The 12808-nt window shown below is 47.2% G+C and overlaps 1 protein-coding gene across 1 annotated transcript in view; it reads right to left on the reverse strand.

Moving 5' to 3' along the window:
* FAM160A1 (family with sequence similarity 160 member A1) overlaps positions 1-12808 on the reverse strand; it is a 265800-nt gene that overhangs the window by 13790 nt on the left and 239202 nt on the right. The window contains exons 11-13 of the mRNA XM_029940163.1: positions 6051-6241; positions 2183-3180; positions 1984-2131 (exon numbers count right to left, since the gene is read on the reverse strand). Of these exons, the coding sequence (XP_029796023.1) occupies positions 1984-2131; positions 2183-3180; positions 6051-6241 (1337 nt within the window). The remainder of the gene's footprint in view (positions 1-1983; positions 2132-2182; positions 3181-6050; positions 6242-12808) is intronic.

The raw sequence follows: 12808 nt of genomic DNA on the forward strand, positions 1-12808 counted from the left end.
TTTATATACGTGGAAAGAGAAACAATGTTTCCTGAAGCAGTGTGCAAATTTCAAAGGAAAAAAGCAAACTTTTATTTAAAATTACCTATATGTATCAAAAAACTCACATTACATTTTGTTGGTTCTCAGGTGTATCTTATGGAAAACACTGATGTTATTTAATAAGGTGTTGTGTTCACTTTTTCTTCTTGCCTTAAGCTATACTGTGTTTCCTCAATTTACATATTTCCCAGGGATGAAGCTCTTTCACTAGAAAGCCGGCATTCTCAAGAACCACCTCACTAGCCATGGGGGCCCTCACATCCCAGAGAGCTCTGCAAAGCTGGGGTTTCCAGCTGGGCCAGAGTAAACGGGGCAAGCCCCGGGCAAAACTGGGGTGTGTGCTAGGTTACTTCCGCCCCTTTCCTTCCACTGAGCCCTCTGCCCACCTCCTTCAGGCAGCCAGGGCCCTCCTGCTCCCCTTCCCCTCCCTTTATCACCTGGGCAAATTGAGATTATCTAATCCTTCTTCTGATTGACTGGCTGATTGCATTCTAATTAAAACCCATTCACACTGAAATGTTATCTCAACTAGAACCTCAAGCCTTTTAATTGTGGAATTAAAAGCTCTCTCCCTCTTTAAATAAAATTTCAGGCCTCAGTAAATACATGAATAAATATGGGAGGAGGTCGAAGAGCTCCTTAAAATCACAGGAAGCCACCAGGCTGGGCCAGAAGATAATGTGATTTTATCTGTTTTGGGTGACCCAAGGAGGTGGACTGCGGCCTGGTCTCACCAAGCTGCTCCCTGCTTGCCAGAGAAAGGCAAGCCTCAGCCGAGGCTGCTGGGGCTCCTGTAAGAGTATTCTCTCTCCCTCTCTCTCCCTCTCTCTCCCTCTCTCTCCCTCCCTCTCTCTCTCTCTCTCTCTCCCTCTCTCTCTCTCTCTCTCTCTCTCACACACACACACACACACACACACGCACACGCACACGCGGGCATGCTCGGAGCCCCTGGGATCCCATTCAGTCCTCTCAGGAGCAAGCAGAGGGTTTAGAACCTCACAGCAGGAAGTGCTAGAGCCCGGAATCCCCCTCAGGCCAGACTCCAGGGTCACTGTCTGTCTCTCTGCAGTGTCAGCCCCAATAAGGGGGACCGCTCCTTGATACCTGGACACTGCTCAGGGGTCCCATGCCAGTCTTCCTTAAGTTTGATGAACCCTCTGTGCCAGTTCCCCGAGTTGCAGATGTGTGGAAACCCGAGGTGCAGATTCAGATACTATTACCTAATATTTAATAATATTTGCTATTATGACTCCTCACCACAATGCACGGGTCTGATACGCTAGCCTATCCCTTTGGCTCTTACCCAACTCCTACCGGTCCTTAGGGGTGTATGCTGGAGCACACCCATTCTCTGGCAGAGTGACAGGTGCATGGGGGCTTACTCTACCTATTTTTGGATAAAGATTTTGCAATTACCTGAAATGAGCTAGTTATGAAAGGCATAACTAACTCCAATGGTCTCTGACGTGTGTACACAGCTGCCTTTATTGAACAGGTCCTCTGAGCACCTGCCCTGTGCTCTGGTCACTGTGCTGGGGAAGAGCCCAGAACAACCCAACACCTGTGCCTTCGCGAAGCATATATTCAAGGGGGGAGACTGTAACTTTTTTCAATACATGTAAAAACACATTAAATTAACAGACTAAAGAAAATGAGGCTGTTAAATAATGAGACTGGATTTTTTGTGTGGTTTTGTCAGTCCTATTATTTTACCACACACACAGCAAGGTGGGAAATGTATAATCTGATTGGCTGGGGGGAAAAAGATGCTAGAGTGACAAGATAAAATGAAACCACATCTCTCTGCTCTTTACAAATACACTTTCACCCTTCTGTTAGGTAAGCTGATATGCTCCTTACCTCCACCCACCTTATCTGCTCACTACAATATGTACAAGTACTTGCAAACTCAGAAGTCAAAAAGTGACTGTAGATCATCACCTGTGAATGGGGTGCTCTGAGTCCTCACGGGATGGTGACTGGCAAAGGCAGTCTCATCTCTCACCCCAAAAGGGGATGGCACGGTGTCAGTGGTGGGAGTTTCTGCTATAAAAGAATCAAAGTCGTCCTCCTCCTCTTCCGGGACCTTCTCCCCCGCCTCCGCCTCCGCCTCCGCCTCCGCCTCCGCCTCCGCCTCCGCCTCTGCCTCTTTGTCCTTTTCTCCTTTGCTCTCTTCTTCCTTCCCCTCTTGCTCTTTCTTGAGATGCAAGGCATCAGGTGAGGGGAAATTCTGTTCTGTCAAGCCCTCGGGGCCCGAATCCAGTTCCTTAATGATCTGGTCATACTGGGCGATGAAATCTTCACCTCCTGGGTTAACAACCATCGGGTTTGAGTCCGGTTCGGCCTCAGAGATGGGAGGTGCTAATTCTGAGTTTTGCTGAACAGCTACTTCCGGCTCCTCTTCTGGTTTCAGTTCCTGGGACACATTTGGAAACAGGTCTGAATTGTCCCTATCATGTTCCTCCTCTGAACCGGTGTCTGACGGAGGGCTGGGAGGGCTGGGCAGCGGGCCGTTGTTCAGGGCGGGGCTCTGAACCTCACTGTGGGTTTGGCTTGAGGGCCGGGCAGTCTCCTCCTGCAAATTCCTCGCATCTTCAGAGTCCTTCTCGGCACACAGCCGGTACACCATCACATCATCCTGGAAGTCAGACTCCTCGATGTAGGACCCTTTGAAGAGCAGGATGGCGTTCTTCTTCATCTCCTGGATGTGTTTGGGGGGGTCGACTGGTGCCGGCGGGCCCGAGTTCTCCAGATCATCGTAGGGCCCGGGGGAGCCCACGTCCGCCCCTGACGAGATGCCGGTGTCATAGCTGTCATCCCACTCCAGCTCCGTGTGGCTCTTCTCCTTTCTCGGAGGCAGCGGAGAGCCCGTCTTCCCGGGGAGTTGCTGCGGGAGCCTGAACCCAGCACAGGCAGGGCTGACGGCGCTGTCCTCCATCAGAGGCTGGAGAAACGACTCGGGGTCGGGGCAGTCCCCGTCGTACGGGGCGGACCAGACCCGGCAGTCCCTCATGCAGCGGAGGATGTTGGTGTGGGCCTCCCACAGGTACTGCAGGTAGCTGATGTCCAGGGCTTTGCCGTACTCCACGATGCAGGCCGACGAGGGCAACGCCGGGGGCAGGGGCGGCTCCACGGTCCCTGCCACGGGAGGCGGAAACGAGTCAGAACCAGGCCCTTCTTACACTCACAGGAGGCAGGGGGACAAAGGAAGTGGACACAGATGGGACTCACTTGGTTGCCAAGATTTTGTCTCACCAGCTATTTCAGTTCTTATAATGTCAGATTAAATGATTTCTGAGTAAAAATATGGTTAGATTGTAAGAAGGAAAGCTAAGAACAGAATGTCTATCTTCACAGAAGTTATAGAATCATAGAGGAAACCTACAACTCTACCATTTCTTTTTTTTTTTTTTCAGTTTAGTTTCTTTATTTTGAAAGAGAGAGCAGGGGAGGGGGAGAGAGAGGGAGAGAGGGAATCCCAAGCAGGCTCCACACTGTCAGCACAGAGCCTGACGCAGGGATCAATCCCACAAACTGTGAGATCATGACCTGAGCCAAAATCAAGAATCTGATGCTTAACCAAATGAGCTACCCAGGTGCCCCAGAACTTTACCATTTCTTTTTTTTTTTTTTTTTAATTATTTACTTTTGAGAGACAGAGAGACAGAGCACGAGCTGCAGAGGGACAGAGAGAGAGGGAGACACAGAATCTGAAGCAGGCTCCAGGCTCTGAGCTAGCTGTCAGCACAGAGCCTGATGAATTCTACCATTTCTAAAATGGATATCTCATATAGAAGGTGTTTTTTTCAACATTAACTGCTCCTCCCAGCAGCCCTATATGGCAGATATCATTTTCTCCATTTACAGGCAAAGAAACTGAGGCTTAGGGACAAAAGATCCCCAACTAGTCAGTGACAGAGCAAAACTCAAGTACAGGCTGTCTCATGTCAACCCCTGTTCTTACTTTGTTCAATGCCGCACCTGTGCACGCTTTCTGTCTCTTCATTATCTAAGTGTCTACCAGGCCAGGCCAGATTGTAAATTACATTACCTGTCTACCCGCCACCTACACAACCGCTCATCCATTAGGACACTCCTCCACCGTAAGGCAATCCCAGAGCAGAAGAGTGGCAAGAATGTGGAATTTGGATTCAGAGGACCCATCAGCTGTGTAGTCTTAAACAAGTCACCTCCTCTCCCGCGTATGTTTTTTCATCTGTAAAGATGAAGCTCTTCATCCTCATCTGGAAATATTGCTTTCTTCACAAGATTAAATGTGATGACAGGGAAAGAATGTGGCAAGTTGTAGGCTCTCGACAATAGCTTGTTTAATTTAAATCCTGAATTCTGCAGCAAGGTCGGGCCCGGAATCATTCTTGAAACAACTTTCTTAGTAAATAAAAAAGACATCAGTTGTCAAATATGTTCTAAAAATTGACTATTGGTAGGAAAATAGAAGATACCCAGACTAGCTTACCTAATAGGGAAATATATTTAAAATAACTTGCTGTACTGCCACATAAAGTATTAATTTCCATGATACACTGTATCTTTATTTAAAGATTAAGAATACAATAACCTTAGTTTCTAACAATTACATTTACACCAAACACCCTGATATTTTCTTAGTCATGTAGCCCAGCTCTTAGACAAAATATACTTTATCTGACAGGATGGTGCCTGGATAGACAGGCTGACACTGTCTGGGGATATCAGAAGACCTACTGGATATACTGGGTCAATACCAAGGTTAGACTCTTTCCAAGTGGTCACAGGACAGGCAGAACCTTCCTGAACTGAAATAGCTTTCTGATCACCAAAGATGAACAATGCCTCCTTGTTTCAGCTGCCTGCCAGAGGGCCAAGGGTGATAGGTGACCATGTAAATTTTACTTGTGCAGCACCTGGGTGGCTTAGTCAACTGAGCATTGACTCTTGATTTTGGCTCAGGGTCCTGGGATGGAGGCCCACATTGGGCTCTACACTGAGGGTGGAGCCTGCTTCAGATTCTGTCTCACTCTGCTCCTTTCTCCTGCCCACACACTCTATGTCTCTCAATAAATAAATAAATTTTACTTGTACAAAATCAACTGTAACTGGCAAATAGCATGAGTACTATAACTCCTATTAAAACAAACAAACAAACAAACAGTATTTATTTAAAAAAATAAAACCCTCAGAGTACCCAGGTGGCTCAGTCAGTTTAGCATCTGACTCTCCGACTTGATTTTGGCTGAGGTGATGATCTCACCATTTGTGGGATCAAGCTCTCCCCACCTCCCCCCACTCCGGGCTGTCAGCATGGAGCCTCCTTGGGATTCTTGGTCTCCCTCTTTCTCTGCCCCTCCCCCACCTGAGTGGGCACTTTCTTCTCTCCCAAAATAAATAAACTTAAAAAAAAAAAAAACCTAAGTAGGTCAACCAAATGAATCAGACACCATTGCTATATCACAAATTACAAGCTTTATGGTGATATGTATCACTGGCAGGCAAGCACCCACACAGGGGCCATTGTGGAAATTAAAATAAGGACTAATTCTATCTTAGCTATAACCATCCCCACATCTCCACCCCCATTTCGTTTAAAAAGACACATTGACACATATTTTCATATATGTACAATGAGGATGCCCACTAAAGCCTAGTTAAAATAAAGGTCTGGTGGGGCGCCTGGGTGGCCCAGTCGGTTAAGCCTCTGACTTTGGCTCAGGTCATGATCTCATGGTTCGTGATTTCGAGACCTGCATCAGGCCTGGAGCCTGCTTCAGATTCTGTGTATGTGTCTCTCCTTCTGTCCCTCTCCTGCTCATTCCGTCCATTCCTCCGTCATAAACATTTTTTAAAAATTTTAAGATGAAGCAGAAAACGAACCCCACCCAGTCATTCATAAACAAAATGGGGCTCAGTGCATCATTCCCTGTCTATCCACAGAGACACGTATCCCGAGGAAGAACGGCACCTGGCATCCCTTCTGTCTGAAGATCGTTCACTAGGCGGGCTCCTGTTACCTGAGCTATCATGCGTACACTTTGACCAGAGGATGTAATCTCTCTCTTGGTTCCCAAGCGTCAGGGTGATCCCGCTGGAGCAGCACACGGGGGTCAGAGCGAGCAGCTTGGCCGCAGAAACGGAGTAACAGTCTCTCTCCTTCACAGCCCACCTCTGACTCAGCATCATGTGGTTGCAAGGGATCAGATATCTGGAACGGCAACACGGCTGCATTCAGTGCCTGCACCGTCAGTTCCCACCAGGCCTCGTCACGGCCTGCGGCAGCTGCATCCTCTCCCCAGTCTCGATCCCTCCATCCTACCAGCCTCCAGCCTTCACTCGTTGGCTTAAAACCTGTCGAGGGCTTCTTTCTCCTGGCAGAACCACCCCTTTGCAGAGGGCCTTACGCTGGAACCTTCAGGAACTGCCTCCTCTCTCACTGGGTCTGCTACGCCTCTGCCTCCGTGTCTGCACCCACTGTAACCCTCAGCTGGAATGTGTTCCCTGTTCCCTGCCTCACCCATATCTTGTCATCCCATGACGTCCACTTCAGTGTCACCCTCTCTGGGAAGGCTTCCGGGGCTTCCTGCTCCAAGACAGAACGACTCCCGCCCTCCGCTACACTCACCACCCTCTCCCAAAGCACTCTTGCCTAGACTCACAATTATTTCAGCGTCTCAGTCCACTGAGACACTGAGTACAATGTGCTACCAGAGCAAGCGCTTTCTTAACAGTTTCGCTTTGCAGTCCCAGAAACTGGGCTCACAGTGGATGCTGAGTGACCGCAGTTGCATGAAAAGGCAGGGAGCCACCCCACAGTGCAAACCTCTCATGGCTGACCCTGAAAAAATATGGTGGCTAAAGGTGTTCTGGTCATCAGTTCCAACATAGGAGCTGGGGACAGGGAGAACGGGGGTCCCCACACCAACAAGCCAGCAAGGCTCCAGGCATCAGCACAGTGTCCTTCAATTCAACTCAGTTCTGACCCTATCTACCTGGAGTTAGCAGCCAACCCCACAGGTGAAGGGTCCGGTCCTCCATGGCTGTCCCCCAATGGACACACACTTCAGATGACGATCGCAAGCCAAGGATATCACCTGGGCTTCTGACCAACCAGCGATAAACTGGACGTTCCAACAACCTCTTTGGATATCAATTAATATGCTGCAGTGCCTCACAGAACTCAGCGCAACGTTTTACTTCCTGGATCCCCACTTTATTATAAGAGGATATAACTGGGAAACAGTCAGATGGAGGGGATGCACAGGGCAGGGTGTGGGGGAAAGGTGCAGACCTTCCACGCTTCCTCTGAGGTACCGTTCTCTCCACATCTCCGCATGCTCAGCAACCTGGAAGGTTTCTGAACCCAGTCCTTTTGGATGTCTATGGAGGCTTTATTACATAGACATGATTGATTAAACCACTGACCGTTGGTGACTGATTTAACCCCTGGAGGTCAGGGGATTGGGACTGGGAGTTGTAGGTAACCCTCTAATCACATGCTTGGGTCTCCAGGCAACGAGCCTCCATCCTCAGACTCGGGGCCTGGAGTGGCCTCATCACCATAACAAACACATCTTTGTTCCTCTCAACAGTTAGGAAATTCCAAGGGTTTTAGGAGGTCGGTGCCAGACACAGGACATAGACCAAGTATGTCTTTCTTATTCTAAATCACAATTTCACCGTGGCCAAAACCTCGCCAAGGAGCCCTGGGCCCCCTGCACACAAAACACTTCTCGTTGGTGATCAAAACCACCTTAGAATCACTCTGAACCTAAAAACCTGGGCTATCAGTTCTGACACTCAGGGAGCACCTCAGTGGGCGGCATGAGTAGAATAACGTTTACTTAAATGGCTTACTTTCTGAACAGGGGGAAAGACGACACTCTTCCTTTAAACAAAGGACAAACAGGACAGAGGCAGCATACCAGAGCCGAGTGTCACGTGTACACAGGAGCCAATTCCAGAGCCCTTATAGGAACAATCACGATCTTCAATAAGCCAGAATGTTTTTGCTTCTGTTTTTAGCTCTTGAGAAAGAGGCCGTACAGATGAAAACAAGCTATGATGAAGGATTCAGTGAAAAAGATAAAAGTACAACTTTCAGGGTATGTCTGGAGGCCTGAAAACACCAAAGTTGTCTCCCACTTCTGTTGATCCAAAGGAGGAAAACCTACGTTTACATTAATGACTGACTGACTGCAAAAGCCTAAGTCAAGGAGGAAAAAAGACTGAATTCTTTTCATGGTGCTTTCCACCAACGGTCTTCATAACTTTCACAGAGTGAAACAAGCTGGCCACGTAGCCCTTCCATTCCCCAAAACACCAAACCATTCTTCAAGTCCTAGTCTGCCGAGGGTCCTAGTCGCCTCTCCCCCAGCACCCCTGGGCATACACTCCACACACACCTGAAGCCTAAACTTGCAATCACTAAGATCCAGTGATTCCCCACAGGTCTGATGTGGCGGCATCGATTTTCATAAATTCGAGTGCATGAATATCAAACAAAAGGGAAAGAGAGGACAATATGGGCAAGGGTACGGGTCTGCTCTAATTCTTGGCCCAGCTCTGGGGGCTTGTATCTGAGCACTAGTAGGGAAGACACAGAAGCTGTACGTTGGGGCACCTGGTGGCTCACTCGGTTAAGCATCTGACTGCAACACAGATCATGACCTCATGATTTGCGGGTTCCAGAGCCACATCGGACTCTGTGCTGACAGCCTGGAGCCTGGAGCCTGCTTCATTCAGATTCTGCATCTCCCTCTCTCTCTGACCCTCCTCCACTCATATTCTGTTTCTTTCTGTCTCAATAATAAACAAAAACATTAAAAATTAAAAAAATAAGAAGCTGTAAGTTAGCAAAATAAAGGAGGTCTTTTCACAAGGATCTCTGTGAGCAGAGATGCCTTGGTGACAGACAATGATGCAGAGGAGAGAGAAGCGTTCTCCCACCTGTCTACACAGGGCCCGGCTCTGGCCCCGAGGGCACGAGGGAAGGCCGAGCTGGGCCAGCACCTCAGCCTCCTGCACTCTCAGGGTGGGGAGGGGGGCCACGGCAGGGGCAGAGGGGGCAGCACCAACCAAAGGGGCCTCGCCAGGCACTGCTGTGGCAACTGTGGTGGCAGACTCATTTGTGTGTGACCACGGGTTCAGACCCCTCCCCACAGGAGAGACCCAGGGAAACGTATCCTGTGGAGGCTAAGGTGGGCTGCTCTCTTCTCACTGGCTGGTGAGGCCTAGGGAAACTCCTATTACATAAGATTTATTATCCCCTTATTTTGATCATTAATTATTTAACAAAGAAACTACTTCCGTACTTTTACATACTGCAGGAACTTGATGACTACTTACTGCTCCAACCAAGCATATTTCATGACTTAAGTTGATATACATAGATTTCTGCTCTTTGTTTGAAGTATTTTTTAGAAATGGAACAGTGGATCAAACCTAATAAAGCTGTTTATCAAATATCACCAGTGGGTAGCTGGAAATTATATTAGAATAAAGAGTTATTGGAAATTTGTGACTTTGCAAACACATGTTTTCAGTAGAAACGAAGAATTTTCTTCTGAATAAATCAAATAAACAGATTTCCTATAGGCTGAAGGAGAGGTTCTAGCAAATTGAAAATGGAGGTGGGGGGTGGAGCACCTGGGTGGCTCAGTCAGTTAGGTGTCTGACCCTTGATTTCAGCTCAGGTCATGATCTCGTGGTACGTGAGTTCGAGCCTGGCTTCAGGCTCCATGCTGACAGGGCAGAGCCTGCTTGGGATTCTCTCACTCCCTCTCTCTCTCTGCCCCTCCCCCCCGTGCATTCTCTCTCAAAATAAAGTTCAAAAAAATGGAAAATGGGGAGTCAGTTCACACAAATGACCCCTCTCCGGTACTCAAAGCAGTACTTCTACCGCAGCTCTGTCATGCAGGATTATCCCAGCGGGAAGAGTGGGAAGACCGTGCACTGACGCTCCGTCTTCCCGTCCCGTACAGGGAAAGATCAGGAACAGAATGACTGTCAGAAGCTGCCCTAATGTCAAATACCAAAACGAAGTGGCTGTCGGTGACAGAGAAATCACTCCGGAATTTCATACAGGTGCCTGTCCTCAAACCATCTCTTCATCTGGACTGCACATACTTTGGGGGCTTTTATTTAAATTCGAAAATCAGTGAAAATCATCAGAAACTAAGAAATTTCTGATTTTAGAGATCCAGATTACTCAAAGTCATCCTATGGCACAGCTGGGGGAAATATTATATTGTCCCTTTTCTCCCCTCTTTTCTCATTATTTCCCCAGCCCTCCACACCCCTCGGCACACTGTCCATCTCCCGGACTCCCGCTCATTGAAGCGAGCCATCGTTGCTTCTGAAACAGTTCAGCGACAGCCAATCAATAACAAAGGACACATGTTGCCTGTTGCTACACTGACCCTACCAGCAAAACAGAGCAGGGCAATGAAGTGGGTAAGGCGTTTCCAGGAGACTACGAGAACCTCAATAATGCACCGAGAGGCAAAAACCTACAAAGCAACATCAGTAAATGTCAAAAAGATGGTGTTTCAAAGTCGTCCTGACTATTTTTCCCAGTCATCCTCCCCCCAGGCTGCTTTGCCTTTCTCCCCCTGCTCTCCTGCAGACACCTGGCTCCCATGGCAACATTCCTGAAGTGGGCACACAGCTTCTCTTTGAGCCAAACATCCTCTATCTGAACACAACAGGCAACGCAATTCAAGAACCTGATGATGGACCAGCACTTCTGGAAAAAACGCCCCGGCCACAATATTCAGAAGTGGTATTCAGAGTAGTAAGCGATTAGATTTTGCCTAAACTGGCAAGTGCCAGGAATGTGGGGTGATCTGTCGCCTCACTGCTCATCAGCTTCTCCTGCCTGCCTGTGGCTTATTCCGTGTCACATCCATGCAGGTGGACAGCTTCTCCTTGGCTTTCTGCTCACTAAAATAGCCCCTCTTTTGGGGGGGTACCTTATTTCAACTTACGTTTCCTGATTATTATGCCAACCGAAAAAAACGTAGCAGTTACAAATGGATTATCACTTTGAAATAGCAACAGTTAATAGTATTTGGATTGCGACAAAAATTGACATACAGTTACCATTTATCACCTACCAAATAAGTTCATTCAGCGGATTCACAGAATCTCAACTGCTCTACTGCCTCTCAGACCTACACGTTTATCATGTGCATTTGAACCACCACAGTGGCAGTAACAAAAAGGATGGATTATAAATCTGTGTTTGATGTCCCTCAAGCTAAAGCTTAAATGACTAGAAGAATAAGGATTTTGTACTGTCTTTGCTTTTGTACAGATTCTAAATCAGAAAAGACAACGTTTTCATTAGCTTAAGACATATTTTCCAGGATATTCTCCTCCCTTAAATTTGTGTAGTAGTTTACAGTGTTTCAAAACATTTTTCAGATATCCCCACATTTGATCCTCCCTAACACCTTCATATGAGCTAGAAATTCCAAAAATAGAATAGGTCAAGTCAGCAGCTCACTCTCCTTCTAATGGGATCTGTTATACTTCATCAAATTAGCCGCCTTCCTTCATGGCCTTATTTTCATAGTTTTAACCTCTTTACCTCTTTCTGCTGCAAATGTAGTAACTTCTTCATTCTATCTCCTAGTTCACTAATTCTCTTAATCTGTGTCCCACGTGCTATTTACCCAAACCTCTGATTTTTCCTCATAATAATTACAGCTTTTACTTCTAAGAATTCTGACTGGTTCTTGAAATCTGTCACTTTGCTTGATTACAAAAATACCATTTCTTTAACAGAAAATAACAAGTGTTGGCAAGGATGTGGAGAAACGGGGGCCCTCGGGCACTGCTGGTGGGCACATAAAATGGTGCACCTATTCTAGAAAGCAGTAAAAAACTTAAAATAGAGTTACTGTATGATCCAGCCATCCCACTTCTGGGTAGATCACCCAAAAAAAATGAAATCAGGGTGTTGAAGAGAGGTATCTATACTCCTATGTTCCTAGATGCATTATTCACAACAGCCAAAAAAGAGGAAGCAACCCAAAATGTCCATCACCAGATATATGGACAGACACAATGTGATATAAACAGGGGAATATTATCAAGCCCTAAAAAGGAAGGAAATCCTGACACATGCAACAACATGGAGACAAATGAAATCTGAAAAAATTCAGGCACAATAAAAAGGTATGATTCCATTTAAGTGAGGTATCTAGAGAGGAGTCAAATTCACAGAGACAGAAAGCAGAAGAGCGGCTTCCCAGGGCTGGAGGAGGGAGACACGGTAAATTAGTGTTTAACGGGTACACAGTGCTGGTGCTGCAGGGTAAAAACGGTTCTGGAGATGGATGGTAGCAACGGCTGTACCACAATGTGAATGTATTTAATAGCATTCATTGAACTGAATGGTTACAATGCTAAATTTTATGTTCTGTGTATGTCATGACAATGAAATGTAATTTAAAATGTGAGGAGGGGGAAACCTGCCAGTTCAGAGGACTGAAACCAGGAAGCAGAAGTTTCCCACGAGTCTGCCTTGTACCCGAGTTCCATGTATAGGCTGTATTCACTCTTCTGGTGGATTCCCCAGGCAATGAGGTAGAATTTGAAGTAAAGTATTGGGACGCCTGGGTGGCTCAGTCAGTTGAATGTCTGACTCTTGATTTTAACTCAGGTCATGATCCCAGGGTCATAGGATCAAGCCCCACATTCAGGCTTCACACTTGGGATTCCCTCTCTCCCTCCGTCTCTCTCTCTGTTTCTTCCCCACCTGCCCCTC

Source organism: Suricata suricatta, chromosome 1 (genome assembly GCF_006229205.1).
Source record: "Suricata suricatta isolate VVHF042 chromosome 1, meerkat_22Aug2017_6uvM2_HiC, whole genome shotgun sequence".
Taxonomy (NCBI): domain Eukaryota; kingdom Metazoa; phylum Chordata; class Mammalia; order Carnivora; family Herpestidae; genus Suricata; species Suricata suricatta.